The 17,632-nt window shown below is 36.1% G+C and overlaps 2 protein-coding genes across 8 annotated transcripts in view; one reads left to right on the top strand and one right to left on the bottom strand.

The window, feature by feature from the left end:
* The window catches only part of Sbf2 (SET binding factor 2), a 497,072-nt gene that overhangs the window by 464,305 nt on the left and 15,135 nt on the right, over positions 1–17,632 (bottom strand). The window lies entirely within an intron of this gene.
* Positions 13,700–13,996, top strand: LOC111755603 (eukaryotic translation initiation factor 1-like). The gene has a single exon (XM_063251917.1). The coding sequence runs from the start codon at positions 13,700–13,702 to the stop codon at positions 13,994–13,996; it is 297 nt and encodes a 98-aa protein (XP_063107987.1).

Below are 17,632 nucleotides of genomic sequence, written 5' to 3'. Positions count from 1 at the left end.
CTATTTACCTAAGTGGTTCTGAACCCTTTCACCCCTGGGTTTGATCTTAAGTTGTATTCTTTTACCTACAAAAGCCTCCAGGTTTTCCTTCATTATAGCTGAGTAGTTCTCCTCTGCACAAAAGTGTTGTTTTGCCAACCTATCTGCAGCTGCTGGATGAGCTGCCCCTATTTCTCTCTGGTTCCCGGTCACACAGAGCACTGTTTTCTCATATTTGGTTTTCGGTCCATAAACCCTCTTTCAAGTTAATTACATTTCCTATACAGAGCATCTTGATGGACCTTATCTCCTGATCCACTCTGCCTGTGTTTTTTATTAGTGTATCAAGGCCATCTATGTTAGAGATTATAGCCAACCTTCTCTGCCTCATCCCTGCTATGCTATTTTTCTGCCACTGGTTGTCTACTTTTCTCCTCTATTCCACTGTCTGCCCCGTTCGTTGAGGCCTCTCTGCCACTGTTCTGAAATCTAGTCCTCTCTAGAATGTCCTTCAGTATTTTTTGTAGGGTTGGATTGATGGTCACGCACTCCCCCAATTCTTGTCATAGAAGCATCTTGTTTCTCTATTAATTTTGAGACAGTTTTGCAGGGTACATCAATCTGGGTTGAAGGGTATATCTTTCAGAGCTTGAAATACTTCACTCCAAGCTCTTCTTGATTTGATAGTTTGTGTCAAGAAGTCCGTTGTGATTTTGATGGCTTTTCCTTTAGAGGTGATGTTTCTTTTCTCTGATGGCTTTTAATACTCTGTTCTTGTAATATTTCTGGGATCTTGATTAATATATGTCTGGGTGTAGATCTGTTTTGGTTGTAGCTGGCTGGAGCCCTGTATGCCTCATATAGCTGAATATCATTTCCTTTTCCTATGCTTGGGAAGTTTTCCTTAATTATTTCTGTGAAGAGCCTTTATATTTTCTTTGTGTTTACCCGTTTCTTCACTCATTTTTTATTCTTAAGTTATAGATCCTCTTGTTGTCTTCTAGTCTTTGTATTGCTACTGCCTGTTTCCTTGTTATTTTTAGAGATCTTTCCTTTTGCAATCACACATTGGAAACCTCTCTTCAAGTTGGAAACTATTTCTAGTTTCTTTCAGGCAATTTTGCCAGCTTTCAATGGAGTTTTTAATTTCCTGGTGATCTCTCTGAATGTGTTTCATGTATTCCAGGGTTTTTTTATATTCTTTATCAAACGTTTCTCTCCTTTTTTTGTGTTCCTCCATTCTTCCATCCTTTTCTTGAGAGGGGCTTAGCATTTCTTTTATTAATCTTCTTATATCTTGCTTTACTTGTATTAGTATTTCAGTTTTGAGTTTGTCTATAATGTCACACAGATAATTCTTCATGTCAGCTGATGCCGTGTCCGATATTGCATGTTTGCTGCCCTTGAGCTCTTCTTTCCTGGCCCCATATTCCCTGGGTTGGGGCTGGAGGCTTTTTCTTACTTCTTTCTGTTGTCATTTTTCTGGTTTCTTCCATACAAGTGTATGATGGAGGTCCCAGCCCCTTTCCGTGTTGGGTTATTGTTCTTCTGAAGTGTGTTAGCTAGGGATTGCTGCCCTCTCCAGTTTGCTGTTGGTCACTGAGGTACAAGAAGGAGTGGTATAAGCTGGCCCCTGCCCTCTGAATCAACCAGCAGAGGCCTTCACCATGTTAGTGTGTGCCACACAGATGGAACCGGTTTGGGACAACTACAGGGACAATTTCATTCCTGGCTACTGGGTCCCAGCCAGGGACATGACCCGGCCCAAGCAGATCCCACCACTCTGCTCTAGGTAGCAAGCAGCCAACTGAAGTCACTGTTGTTCCTTGTTCAGCCTGTCCTGCCCAAGTCCAATATATCATCCCCCCTCTCGCAGGAAGACCAAATTCCGAGCACTCACTGCAGGTTACTGCAGGTCTCCACGCCAGCTCTGTTCTCTGTTGGGCTAGCCAACCCTCAATTTCAGCGCAACTGCGGCTCCAGCAAGAGCAGTGCAACAGTGAGTCTGACCAGCTCTGGTGAGAGCACCACAACTACAAGTTGGGCTGACTCTGATGAGAGCTCCACAACCGCGAGTGAGACCAACTCCAGTGAGAGTGCATCTGGCTCCAGCCTTCTGTCCATGTTTTTCTTTTTTTTTTTTTTTCTTTTTCTTTAGTTTCTTCCTGTGTCATGAGAATCCCTCTCCTTTTGTCTAGTTTTCTCCATGTTGGTAAATTCTAGCATCTGAGCTGTTTCTCTCAGAAAGGCTCTTCACCTTGACATTTTTCAATCCACCATCTTCTCTCACAGCCCCATGGCCCTTGTTTTCGATAACCATATCGAACCATATTTAACTATATCATCAGTTACATTTTCTAACACTAATCCTACTTCCTATCTCCTCAAAAACAAAATGAAAACATCTCTACCATATTCTAATGCAAGTTTCCCAAACCCTATTTAGTGAAATATCCTACAATAAAACAGTTCTATGGCAAAATAAGTGTACGAAATGCTACACTTTTAAAAGGGTTTTTTTTTGAAGCTGGGGATTTAGCTCGGTGGCCTAAGCGTCTGCCTAACAAGCACTAGGTCATGAATTTGATCCCTAGTACCCAAAAAAAGGGGGATATTTTGGTTGTTGTTTATTTGTTTTGGGGGGGTTTTGTACTGAGAATCAACTCACTACTTTACACTTACCAGGCAGATGCCTGTGCCACTAAGCTGTCTCCTCAGACAAAAGCACTTTTTTTTAAGTTTCAAGAGTTTCTCAAACCAGGTGTGGTAGTACACACCTGTAATCCCAGCACTCAGGAGGCTGAGGCAGAAGGGTCACCTCACATTTGAGGCCAGCCTGTGCTACACAGTAAGTTAAAGGACTGTCTGTACTGCATTGAGACCTTGTCTGAAAAAAAAAACAATCTTTACTCATAGAATACTGGGATGTATTTGGACCATATCCTCAAGAATCTCTTTCACTCTGAATAAATCAGACAAACACAAAAAAGGGAATAAAACTCTGAAATTTTCAGAACTCAGATTCCCAGTTTCAAATATTGCTAGGATACAATAAAGACAAAAGACAGTAGCAATCTGTATTGTTCCAGAGATATAATGTGAATTAGGTATAAAGTCTGATTTCCCTGAACTGCCCTTTAGCATCATTTCATGAAGCTATGCAGTTTCCTCTGTTCCTGCTTAAGCAGCAGCTCCTATAGAGTAACTTTCTTTCTCTAATTAAAATCTCCCTGAAGGAAACTGTTGTACTCTTATATTGCTAAGTTGACATAATCTTCTTGTATGATAATTTAGCTAATACCTTTATACTGTTAAAAACACTCTTCTGGCTTTCAGGAACAGCTGGAACCAGAGGCATAAATGATGTTTCCAAAGGTCTGTGTTTCCCTTTACTTTTTGACTATCTTTGCATCACAGTCTCTCTAAATATGGCAGGCAAAATATACCTTAGGAGCCTTGACTTAGTATCCTAACTTAGTCAGGCCAGTAGAAAGACACAGACTTTGTTCAAGAACAAAAGAGGTGGGGAAAGAAAAGTAGGGAAAAGGAGGAAGAGGAAGAAGAGGTGGAGAAAGAGAAGGAGAAGTAGAGTAGAAACCAAAGATGGCTCTAACTGGACCAGTTTAAGGTTAGAAGTAACAAGAACTGACACTTTCCCTAGGACAGCAGGGAGAGAAGTTATGGTTCCTAGGAAAGAATGCTCAAAAGAAATTAGCATATATTCATATATGCATATTCTTTTGCTCTAGAAGCTCTACTTCCAGGAATTAAAACTTATACTATAATTATATATCTATAATACTATAATAATATAATACTATATTAAAACTTATACTATAATTATATATCAAACATTTGTTTTAAATACTTTATATGTGTTAACTTACTGGGCACAGTGGCACACACCTGTAATCCTAGCACTTAGGGAGACTAAGGCAAGGGGATCTCAAGTTTGAGTCCCACCTAGATAATTTACTGTCTCAAAATAAAAAGGAAAAACATGACTAGAGTTATAACTCAGTGGTGGGGTACCTCTGAGTTAACCTCCCAGTACTATAAAAAAGAGGTTAATCGTCAGCCAAATACTATGAGACAGATAGCACTACTATTATTTCATCTTCCAGGTACAGAAACTATGACACAGAAAAATTAAATAGTTTATCTAAGTCCAGAACCACCAAGAAGTAAAACCAGAAATCAAGTAACACAACTCCATCCTGTGCTTTTAACTTTACTAGTACTAAACTTTACTGTCTTTCTTACTAGTACTAAACTTTACTTTCTTTTTGTATCCCAAGAAATTAAAAGATGTAGAACAGTACTACTTATAAATGTAAAACACTGAAAATAATCAAAATCAGGGGCTGGGGATTTAGCTCAGCGGCATAAGCGCCTGCCTTGCAAGCAGGCAGTCGTGAGTTCAATCCCTGGAACCGATAAAAAGGAAAAAGACCGAAAAAACAAAAAACAAAAAAAGAAAATAATCAAAATGTCTCATCATACCAGGTGAGGTGGCTGACCCCTCTGATTCTAGCACTCAGAAGGCTGAGGCAGGAAAATTGCTGCAAGTTCAAGGCCAGCACAGGCTACAGAATGAGTTCAAGTCAGCCCAACAACAAAATTTCTGTCAAAAAAACAAAAAACTCATATAATAGATTCATTGCTAATAATTATAAACACATTAAACTTATATTAAAATAAGAAAATTTTAGCTAATAAAAATACTTTATAAATGTTACGTGGGAAGTTGCCATAATATACAGTTAAGTTTTAAAAAGACAGATTGTGTAAGTGAACAGATGTTATGAGTCTGTTTTACGTTTTCTTAAAAAAAAAATAGAAATACAGAATTTCAAAAAGTAACACTAAGAAATCATCACTAAGTAACATATTACATGTTATCTTGAAGTAGCTGTTAAAAGTTAAAATTCAAAGCATAAAAAATGAACAATCAGTGACAGCACAAACCAATCTTTTCAAGGAAACATCAAAAACAGTAGTATCTTGTACACTTAAACATATATACAATTATGTGTATATATAAAGTTGTTTTTCCCTTTTGAGCACTTTCCATTATTACAGTATCTATTGTACATTTTGGATCTTACTACTCTTTCAGTTTTCTATTATTATTAATTTTTTACACTCATGAGTATAGTCTCAAGTTGCCTCCATTTACCTATAAAAGCCTCAAGATCATCTTTTTATAGCTAAGTAATATTCCATTGCATAAAAATACATCTTTTTCATCCACTCTGTGGTTGATGGGCATTTTGGTTGTTTCCAAGATTTAGCTATTACAAATTGTGCTGCTATAAACATGGGTGCATATATATCACTGTGTCATAACATTTTTAAATTTTCTGGGAAAATTTCCACGAGGGGAATAGCTGGACTGAATGGGACTTCCAATCCTAGTTTTTTGAGAAATCTCCATACTGACTTCCACAGTGGCTGTACATTTGACACTCCACCAACAGTGGAAAAGTATTTCTTTTCCCCCACGGCCTTGCCAACATTTGTTATTGGTTGATTTCTTGACGGCAACCATTTTTTCTGGAGTAAGATGAAATTTCAATGCTGTTTTAATTTGCATTTCTCAAATGGCAAATGCATTTGTTTGCTATTTTTCTATCTTCATCTGAGAAATGCATATTCATGTCAGATGTCCATTTTTGCAGTGAGTCTTTGAATTTGGAGTCCCTGTTTTTTCATTTCTTTGTATGTTCTGGATATAAGTCCTTTGTCTGAGGGACTGCTGGTCAAAATTCTTTCCCATTCCATGGGTTTTCTTTTCACTTTGTGGGTGATTTCTTTTGAAGTGCAAAAACTTTTCTAATAAGATGTGATCCCAGTTGTTGATTCTTTGAAGTAATTCTACTGCAGTTTGTGTTTTGTTCATGAACTCTTTGCCTACCCTTATGTCTACATGATTTCTACCTATCTTTTCTTCCAGTAGATTTAGTGTTTCTGTTTTACTATTTAGATCTTTATTCCATTTTGACTTTAGTTTAGTGTATGATGATCCACATGGATGTAGTCATAGACTCTGGCATGTGGAAAGCCAATTTTTCCAACACCATTTGGAAAATGGAACATTTTCCAAACACCATTTGGTATTCCTTTTTCCAGTGAACATGTTTAGCCCCTTTGTCAAACATAAGGTGGCTGAGTGGCCCTATAGTTGAATTTGCATCTTCTAATATATTCCACTGATCCTCGGGTCTAATTCTTTGCCAGTACCATACTGATTTTATCATTGTAGCTTTGTAGTACAATTTCAAGTCAGGAATGGAAATGCCTCCTGCTTTGTCTTTGTTGCCCAGAACTGCCTTGGCTATTTTATGTTCCTTCTGTTTCCAAATGAATTTTAGGAATGTTTTCTCTAAATCTGTAAGGTATGTTAATGATATTTTGATGGGATTGTATTAAATCTGTGTAACAGTTTTGGGAGTACGGCCATTTTCACAATGTTGGTTCTTCCTAACAAAAAGCAAGGGATATCTTTCCATTTTTGAATATCCTCTTCAATCTCCTTTTTTATAGTAGTATAATTTTCAGCATATAGGTCTTTTGCATTCTTGGTTAGGTTGACTTGGTTAGGTTGAAAAAGATGTATTTTTATGCAATGGAATATTACTTAGCTATAAAAAGATGATCTTGAGGCTTTTATAGAAAAGTATTTCATTTTTTTGGATGCTATTGTGAAACATGTTATTTCCATAATTTCTCTCTCAGTAAGTTTGTTGTGTACAGGAATAGTATTGATTTTTGAGTGATGACTTTGTATCCAGCTACACTGATGAATTTGTTTATTAATTCTAATAGTGTTCTGGGGCATTCTATGTATAGTGTCATGTCATCTGAAAATAGTGATAATTTAACTTCTTCATTTGCTATCCTTATTTCTTTTATTTATCTCTCTTGTCCGATTTCTCCGGCTAATGTTTCCAGAACTATATTGAATAGGAGTGGCGATAATGGATCTTCTTGACCTGTTCCTGATTTTAGAGTGAAAGCTTTCAGATTTTGCCCATTTAATATTGGCTCCTTAATTTGTCATAGATAGCCTTTATCAAACTGAGGTAGACGGCATCTATTCTGAGTTTCTCAGAACAAGTGTTGGACTTTATCAAAAACTTTTTCTGCATCAATTGAGATGATCATGTGATTTTTGTCTTTGGCTCTGTTGATGTGGTGTATTACATTTGTTGATTTGTGTATGTTAAGCCATCCCTGTATTCCTGGGATAAATTCTACTTGGTCATGATGTATAATCTTCTTGCTGATGTGCTGCAGTCCATTTGCCAGTATTTTATTGAGAATCTTTTCATCAATGTTCATTAGTCAGACTGGCATATAGTTCTCCTTTTTGGTTGAGTCTTTCTCTGGTTTTGGTATCAGGGTAACACTTGCTTTTCCAGGAATGAGTTAGGGAGGATTGGTTCCTTTTCAATTTCATTGAAGAGTTTGAGAAATATTAGCTTTAAATCTTCTCTAAATTTCTTGTAGAATTCAGTCATGAATCCATCAGGACCTGAGCTTTTTTGTTGGTAAGTTTTTAATCACATTTTTTATTTCAATAGATTTGGGTTAATATTGCGTTAGTGGATTGATATTGACATTGGGTTATTCAAAATTATTATATCTTCTTGCTTGAGCCATGGTAGTTCATACATTTGTAGAAATCTGTCTATTTCCTCTGTTTTCCAACCCGCGTGAGTAAAGATTTTCAAAGTAAATATTCATGATCTTTTGAATTTCCATGGGATGTGTGGCAATTTCTCTCTTTTCAGTCCTTATTGCATGAATTTGAGTTTTTTCTTTTTCTTGATAAGATTCACTAGAAGCTTATCAATTTTATTTATTCTCTCAAAAAATCAGCTCTTTAATTCTTTGTATTGTTTTTTTGGTCTCAATTACATTAATTTCTGCTCTGACCTTTGTAATTTCCTCTCTTCTATGATCTTTGTGTTTTACTTGCTCTTCTTTTTCTAGAAACTTGGGATGTAGCATTAGGTTGTTTATTTGTGCTTGTTTGCTTTCTTGACAATTTATTGCTATATATTTTCGTCTTAGGACCACTTTCATTGAGTCCCAACAGGTTTCAGAACATTGTATCTGCATTTTCATTAAATTATAGGTACTGCTTAATTTCTTCTTTAATTTCATCTGTAACCCACTAGTTGTTCAAGAGGCTGTTATTTAATTTCCATTTATGCAGGTTTTGCAATTTCCTTCACCATTAATTTCCAATTTCAGTGCACTATGGTCAGATAATATGCATGGGACAATTTCAACCCCTTTACATTTATTTAGGAATGTTTTATGGGCTAATATATGGTTTATTTTGGAGAATGTCCATGCACTGAGAACAGTGTGAGAACAATGAGAACAATGTGTATTCTGATGTGTTTGGATGAATATAAATGTCTACTAAGTCCATTTGCTCACAGGTTTGATTCAGTTCTGTTAGTTGCTGACTTTTTGTCTAGTTGATCTATCTCTTTGTGACAATGGGGTACTAAGGTCCCCTATTATAATTGTGTTGTTGCTTATTTGGTTTTTCATATCTACTAGTATTAGGATTATATAGCTCCTGTATTTGGTGCATATATGTTTATAATTGTTATTCTTCTTCCTAAATTATTCCCTTGACAAGTATGTGGTGACCTTCTTTATATCTTTTGATCTTTTTTCGTTTTGATCCTTTTTCACATTGTCTGCAAATAAAATAGCTACCCCTGCTTTTTTCTGGGTTCTTGTCACATGGAATATTGTTTTTCCATCCTTTGACTTTTAGTCTACGAGTTTCCTTTTGAGTCAGATGTGCTTCTTGTATACAGCATATTGTGAGATCCTGTTGCTTGATCCATTCTATCAACCTGTTTCTTTTAATAGGTAAATTGAGGCCATTTACATTGATGGATATAACTGATATGTACTGGCTTGACATGTTATTTTCCTGCTGTTAGTTTTCTGCTTTTCCCTGTTGTTTAATTGTCTACCCTGTCTGGTGATTTCTGTTGTTGCTCTGGGAATTGTAGTCACTTTTATTTCTGTCTAATATGTCTTTCAGTACTCTTTCTAGGGTAGTTTGGTGGACATGAATTTCTTCAGTTGTTCTTTGTCATGCAAGTATCTTATTTCTCCATTAAATTTCAAAGAAAGTTTTTCAGGGTACACCAGTCTGAGTTGAAAGTTATTTTCTTTCAGGGTATTAAGTGTTTCACGCCATGTCTTAACTTAAAGGTTTGTGCTGAAAAGTCTGCCATGATCCTGATGGGCTTTCCTTGATAGGTGAGTTGGGTCTTTTCTTTAACAGCTTTTAGTATTCTGTCTTTAGGCTGTATATCCGGGATCTTAATTTTTATATGTCTGGTTGTAGATTTATTTTGGTTATGGCTGTTTGGCATTCTATATGCCTCATTTACCTGTATATCAGGTTCTTTCCCCAAGTTTCGGAAATTTTCTGCTATTACTTCTGTGAATAGTTTATTAGTGTCATTTGCATTGACTCCTGCATCTTCACTGTCTTCTATTAGTCTTATATTGTTTCTCTTGGCATCACCTTGAAGCTGAATTGTCATTTCATGTTGCCTTATTATTTTTAAAAGTTCTTTCCTTTATGATTGCTAGCTGTGATCCTGTCTTCTAGGTCTGAAATTCTATCTTCAGCTTCATTCAAATGGTTTCACCAGCTTTCAACAGAATTTTTTATTTCTTGGATATCTATTTGTTTCACGCATTGTTTCTTTTCTGTACTGTTCATTCAAGGTTTCCATCATTTTCCCATGCTCCTATACTTTTTTATCTATGTCTTCCCTAGCAATGCTGAGCAACTCCTTTATTCAGGCTGTCATTTCTGCCTTTACATGAGAGACTATTTCTAATCTGATTTCCTCTATACCTTATGAATTTTTTTTATTTCACCTGCTATATTTTTAGAAATTTCAGGTGTATGACTTTTAATGTCCCCTATTTCGATGTCTCCTGTACTTGTTCCTGATGGACTAGATGTCTGAGATTGCATTTTGCTTTTTCATTTTGTCATTTTCTCCTTTTGGGCTAACATTTGGTCTTTCAATCCCATTAGTCTCAACTGTCAGTAGTGTGTGTCTTAGGGTCCTACTATGTGGTTGATATTTGTCCAATTGCTGGGTACCACAATGAAAAGGAAGGCCAGTCACCTGAATTCCTCCTGAGGGCCTGTTCACTGAGTCCTATATTCTTTATAGGCTAACTAGCGTAGGAGTACTGATGTAAGTCAACCCTTAATTCCTGCTGTTACTATGTCTTCAGGTTGTTCCAGGCCACCAGATCTACCTGGTTGTAGTGTCTGCCTTGGCTGGGACCCTACTGTGTCAATGGGTGTCTCATAAGCCCTTCTGATTTCCTCCAGGTTGGGAAAGGCCTTATCAGCACTCTCCTCAACTCACCTGATGTTCTCTGTATGGAGAAAGGACTCCCACCCACACTCTTCTCAGGCTCACCAAAGTCCTATAACTGGAGGAGACCTCGCTACTACTGCTATTTACCCACTGAAGTCCTCTATTTTAGGGGGAGACTCATCACACTGATGCAAGCCAGCTGAGGTCCCCTGTTTGGATGAGGGGTTACTGAGTCTCCCATCAGCCTACCAAGGTTAATCCAAGGTCCAGGATGAGGAGGAGAAGGGATATCTGAAGATCCACAGCAGTACTAGGCCCAGGGAATCGAGGGGGAAGGGCAGCTGAAGATCTGCCACCCTTCTAGGTCAAGGGATCAAGGGGAAAAGACAGCCAAAGATCTGCCACCCTCCTAGGTCCAGGGATAGAGCAGGGAGGGCAGCAAAGATGCACCATTTTCCTAGGTCCAGGGGGTTGAGCAGAAAGGTGGCTGAAGATCTGACACCCTCCTAGGTCCAGGGGGTTGAGGCAGAAGGGCAGCTGAAGATCTATGAGTCTGTTTTACAGAAGTAAATTATAAGCATATATACATACACAAATACCTGCAAAAATCTCTAGAAAGATACATGTTAAAATGTTAGAAGTACAATATTTTATACTCACTGGGGTGCCGTGATTTTTTTTTTAAGCACAGAATAATAAGAGAGTAGTACCTGTAAAATTAAGGTGAGCAATCTTTACTTCTTAGTAGACCAGCAAGTAGTTCACTATAGCTGAGCCTTACTTGCCAAGCATCCAACTACTCACACAATTTCCTGAGCCTTATAACAAATTTCTTCAGTAACTTCAAACCATATGACCCACAAGTACAGACAACCCTTGGTAAACACAATGATTTCACCATACTATTTCTTTATTCATTTAAAACAGTTCCTAGAATAAGCTTCTACATGATATGTACTTAAAAGAGAAGACTTCGTTTTCTTTTTTGAATGAGATACTTCCAGAATTACTTACTCTGTTTAATCAATAGTAGAAAAAATAGACATGTTATATAAAGGAGTAAAATGAAAAGGACAGATTTTAAAAACCATTACAACGTTATTGTACAAGTTAAATCAGTTCAGGATCTAGTGTTTTTGGACTTGAACCACGGTTTCTTTTTAAACTGCTTCAAACTAACATTCAGGATGTCTAGCATAATAAAAATGGTATCATTTTTTCACATCGAAATCAAACAGGAAAGATTGTAATGCATCCATTAAAAATAAATACAAATGCAAAATTTTACAGAATTTATTTTTCCTTTAAAGATAACAAAGAAATACAATGACTATTTAGCTATGCTTTGATTTATAAATGAATGTTATGACCATGTTGCCAGGTTACATCAAAATTTTATCAATGCCAGGACCATGAGTGGCAAACAGATATAAAAATAAAGATGTTCTATCCCACACCATTGCATGTGTATATTCCTTTCATGCTGACTCCTAATATTTCACACAAGCTGGTGCTGATGTGAAGGGTAAGGAATAGAATGTTTCCTAAGGCATAGTATTAATACTAATCATCCAGAAAAATCCATCCCAAATCTTTGGGCAGAATACTAGGAAAAGGCAAGAAACTTTGGTAACAGTTGACAAGAAAGAATTCTCTGCTTAGCCCCCACCTAAAGACTTAAAGAGAGATGCTGAAAGGAAAGATGATTTTTATCATATAATGAAGGATTAAAAACTAAGCAGAACAATATCCCTTTAAGAGACCACAGGCCTAAAGAACTAAATTATATCTTACAAACCAGACCACTGGTTTAAAAGTTACTCTCTGGCTTCATTAATTCTTTTGCACTGATTTTAACCTGTAGAAATCTTACTTTAACAGTACAGCCTATTTCACAAAATAAAGGGAAAAAATTATTTTAGAGGGAGGTAATAGGGCCAGAATGTTAAGAAAAAGTGGTACTTCATGAGATCACCGGAGAAAGAGAAGAACTGAAACTCTTAGGTTAAGAAAATCTTTCCCATGTGGAGGCCTTCCTTCACATGGGAAGACTGGGATCTGAAACCAAAGACAATCTGTTTCCTATAGTAATAAAGGCAAAACTTTTCATAAGACGTTACCTGATTTGTTCTTGTAACTGTGAAAGGACATGGCTCTCAAAGTGTTTAGTGGTAACACCCTAGGTTCCAAGACTGATATTCTCTACGAGGCTAATTCTCTGTAGGGCCATCTTGGTGGGCATGAAACCCATTTCCCCATGATTCTTACTTACAGAATATTAAAACTAAACTGTATTTGTTGGAAAGATTGAATATTATTTTAATTTCTATGCTTTTCATTTATAAGGTAAAACATACTTGTATTACAAACCTAAAATTGCTTTTAATTATATGATTTCTCATTAACTTTTATTCTATAAAATTGGTTCTTGAAGGTCACATTCATTATTTCAAAATAATATTTTAACAAAAAATGAAATTCAAATGTTTTGTGTACATATATACATATACATACACCTACATATATACACACAAACACACTACTGAGGATAGAACCCCAGGGCCTTCAGACTAAACCACAGCTCTAGTCCTTCTTAATTTTTATTTTGAGACAGGACCTAAGTTACTAAATTGCCAAGGCTTAGCTCAAATTTGTGATCCTCCTGCTTCAGCCTCCCAGGGCGCTGGAACTACAGGCACACACTAACCACACCCGACTCCAATTTAAATGATATATTACACTTAAGAGTTACTTTTTTAACAGTGTTTTGGGAAAGTGTCTGCTATGTGGTTCAGGGTAGCCTTTGAACTCACTATACATTCCAGACTGGCCTCAAATTTGTAGCAACTCAGCTTCCTGAGTGCTGGGATTACAGGCATGCACCACCATATCCTCCAAGACTTTTTTTTTTAAGAGGAGAGGCACCAGGAAACAAACTCAGGACCTCATGCTTGCCAGCAGGTGAAGACTTCCTAAATTGATATTTTTTCCCTTATTTCCTCCACTCAAGAGCAGTATTTCTTTTTTAATGTTTATTTTTTATTAGTACATGCTTGTAGTACATCATGTTTACATTTACCTTAGGGAGCAGGTATACATACTTAACATTCCTTAATTTTTATTCCATCTCCCCTCTGCTCTCTCTCACCTCCATCTCCAGATCCCTTCCTGACACTTAAAGAGTATATAAAATAGACCCTGGTCACTAATCTACCACTGAGAACTCCAGCCTCCTCCTAACATTACCGCTCACCCTTTAAATTCTGGTCTACCTTCTCCCATAGTGCCTTACCCAGCAGGCTTTCACCAAGGAAAAGGAATGGTATCTTATGCCCACTATCCAGAACCTCTATTCTTTCAACTCTTTTGCTGACGCAAGTAAGGGTGATGACCTGCTTCCTGCAGCCACTGAGGATTACATCCATATTCAACAGAGAAATGGCAAGAATATTCTTACTACTGTCCATGAGACTGCTGGTAATTATGATAAAAAGAAACTAGAAAGGGTGTTTGAGAAGAAATGTGCCTACCACAGTACTGTAACTGAGCATCCAGCATATAAAGAAGTAATTCAGCAACAAGGTGACCAGTATCAAACAATATACCAATTCCTAACAGAGACTTGACTGGTTACAAACAACCAGCTAAAGAAAGTTAATGGGCTGTAAGTGCTTGGTGTGGTTCACTGAAACTTAAGTGAGAATCTCCATGAAATTAGTAAAATTTCTCTTCTGTCCTTTTACTACAGTTTTAAAACCTTGCAGCTAGTGTAATGGGACCATTTAGGGTCTACGTTCACTTGGGTATAACCTCCTTCATCCAATAAACGGCAAAGAGCCATACAAAAATTGTGTGTAAAATAATTTATTTAATTACTGTTTCTGAATTCAAGGAATTTTCATAGTACTACAAGTTACAACATGCTATAGGTTTTAATACTGGAAATTTTTCTTCAAGTTTTGGTCACAGTTAAAATCAAAGCACTGATTTCAGAAAGCTTAGAAAAAATTTTTTCTCAGGTTATAGCTAATGACCTTTTAATATTGGTCATTTTGCAGTTTAAAACTGTTTAGGGGCCAGGGATCAGTACCACAACACATGTCTGGCAAGCATGGGGCCCTGAATTTGATTCCCACGACACCCTTCCTCCAAAAGAAAAGTGTTTAAAAGACACTGAGGACATGGTGAAAATGGCTTTTAACTACAATCAGGAGTGTTTTATTGTACAAAAAAAAAAAAAAACTACACTTTGCAACACAAAAACATTTTCAAAAGCAGGATATCTTTCTGTTTTTTAAATTGTGTTTTGTTTTTGCATATCTGTATCTACTTTCTCATAACTAGGAACCAAAGTGTCAAGAATTTTAACTCCAGAGATGAAGTATAAGAAAGAGAGGCAAGGGAGAATACAATCAGTTTTAGTTGCTTTGATATAATCAGCACCTTTACATAACAGTTTTCTTCTTCTGGCCTCAATACATGGGCAAATTATTTAACTTTTATGGACATTCCACAGTAATTCACTGTTACTATAAAGATTCAATGAGATATGAAATACTGTATTGTAAAAACACTCAATTTTTAAATCAACTAAAGATTTAATTTGATAGTTCTGTGCCTATAAAGCAAATGCCTCTAAAAAATGTAGGCTATGAGACCATGACCCAAGAAATTATTTATTGACAATATAATACAGAAAGAATAGGCAGTAAACTAGTTACAAATAAAGAACACATATAAGCTAAATATGGTGGTGTATAATGTAATCTTGGGTACTCAGAAGGCTAAAGCAGGACCTCCTCAGTTCAGTTCAGTTCAAGGCTTAACTGGACCACTTAATAAGATCCTGTCTCAAAATTTTAAAAAAATTAAAAGACTGGTGATGCAGCTCAGTGGTAGAGCACTTACTTTTCTGAAACTACTTCCAAGATTACTATCTGTCTTCCAAGAAATGTATGTGTGTATGTTAGTCTCAAGAACATGTTCGATCACCAATACAGAGCTTACACTTCCAGATCCTCTTAATTTTCTATAACATATTCACCTAAGTATTTAAAGCAAGTGTTATTTTAACTTGTGATGTATTAGTAATGATTTTTAAAAATATATTTGGCATTTGAATATATCTTCTACCTCAAATTTACTTCTAAGGAAATAAGATAACTTAACACTGTTCTGTCCAAAGTTCCTAATATTGACAAATACCTGACATTATAAAAACTTCACACAGGGATTTATCTCGGTAGCATGATAGCCTGCCTGGCAAGCGTGAGGTCATGAGTTCAATCCACAGTATTAAAAAAAAACAAAAAAAAAACCACTTCACAAGCCTTTGTGTTTGTAGTGGGTTAATATTATCCCCAAAATGATGTCCACTGGCATCTCAAAATGTGATCTTATTTAGAAATTGAGTGTCTGCAAATATAATTAGTTAAAAATATTGAGGTGTCATAAGTCAACTGGCACAGGGGCTTAGAATAAAGAACTCCCCACTGCCATCACCATCAAGTAATCAGCTGGCTGACTAGTTCAGAGGGCAGGCAATTGAGGTACAAAAATAATTAAAGGCTTGTATTGTTTGATTGACTTTGCAGGCCTGAGGCCAATAGTCTGAGCACCTACTAGGACAGTAAATGTATGCTATATAGCAAATATGGGGAATTTCCTTCTGTCTTGTTTTTGAAATCCAGTATCAATTCTCATTGTTTTGTTCTGATTTGTTTTGTTTCATTCAATGTTTTGTTTTAATTGGTTTTGTTCTGTTTTGTTTTGATTTTACTACGTCTAGTGGAATGGACAACTGTTGTGAAGATAAGAAGATATAGGATGGTAGCCACTGTTGATTTCCTATTATCCTGCTTCAAAGTTCTGTACCACTTTCACTACCTTGTTTTGATTGGCTTTCCTCTGTTTTGTTTTGTTAGGTTTAATTCTCTTTAAATTAAAAAAGTATTGAGGTACATCAGACATGGTAATGCATGTCTGCAATTCCAGCAATCTGGGATGCTGAGACATGAGAATCCCAAGTTAAAGCCCAACCTGGAGTAATTAGCAACTTAGCAAGACTATTCCAAAATAATAAAGGGCTGGAGATGTGGCTCACTGCAAAAGTCCTGCATTCAATCCCTAATGGGGAGGGGGGATTAAGATTAAAATCATCCTAAATTCAGTGATGTCTCCAGAGAGGGAGACTTTAACAAAAACACAGAAAAAAAAAAGCCATTAAGAGGAAGACAAAGATTAATTTAAGGAATCCCCAGGAACACCAAAATCTGGGAGAAACAAGTAATGAGTGTTCCCAAAAGCTTTCAGCAGGGCACCTGCTGATACCAGAGAGTGTCTTGTTTTTTTTTTGTTTGTTTGTTTTTTAATTTTTTTTTTTGTCTTTTTCTTTTTTATCGGTACCAGGGATCGAACTCACGACTGCCTGCTTGCATTGTTTTAAGGCAATAAGTTTCTGATCATTTGTTTTGGCTTCCCTAAGAAATTAATGCATACATAGTGCTAGAGAGTTAACCTGTAGGTATTATAATACATCACAGAGTACTATTTATTAAGACATTTTAATAAGGATTATTTCTGATACTTTTCTAAAATAGTACTAATACATTTTCTTTTCTTAGTTAACAATCATTTTACTCCTATATTCCAGAATTATCAGTATCTAGAAATGAATTTATAATAAAAACCTCTAGTTTTTTTTGAAATTCATTCAAATGGTTGTTATGAAATACTTCACTACTCAAAACTATTTTTTCAAGTAAACAATGGAAATATAGAGATATAACTGAAAAAAATTCTTCTGAAAAAGTCAACAATGAAGACATTGATAAGTATAGGAAAAAGTAAAATATCCATAAAACTATAAAAGCTATTTTTTCACAATGCAAATTACAAAACTATGCACTTGAGTAATCTTTACTCAATAAATAATTTCATAATCTAAACCATTTCTAGAGGTCAGCAATAAATATGATATTACTGCAATATTTAATTATCTCAATTTTGACCTCAATGAAATACTATTCTAGCTGGGCACAGTGGTACATGCCTGCAGTTCAACTACTCAGAAAGCTAAGGCAGGAGGATTGCCTTAGCCTAGGAGATCAAGCCAGCCTGAACAATATATCAAGACTGTATCTCTTAAAATATATTTGTATGTTGTTCAGGTATACGCTTCATATATATATAAAATAATACCATGGCAAAATATTATAGTAGTCTACCAACAAAATGATTTAATTAATAACTCACTCTATAGC

This window comes from Cavia porcellus, unplaced genomic scaffold (assembly GCF_034190915.1).
Source record: "Cavia porcellus strain 051 isolate PalLab524CR breed Dunkin Hartley unplaced genomic scaffold, mCavPor4.1 scaffold_6, whole genome shotgun sequence".
Classification (NCBI taxonomy): Eukaryota; Metazoa; Chordata; class Mammalia; order Rodentia; family Caviidae; genus Cavia; species Cavia porcellus.
This window is presented reverse-complemented; position numbering and strand designations above follow the sequence as displayed.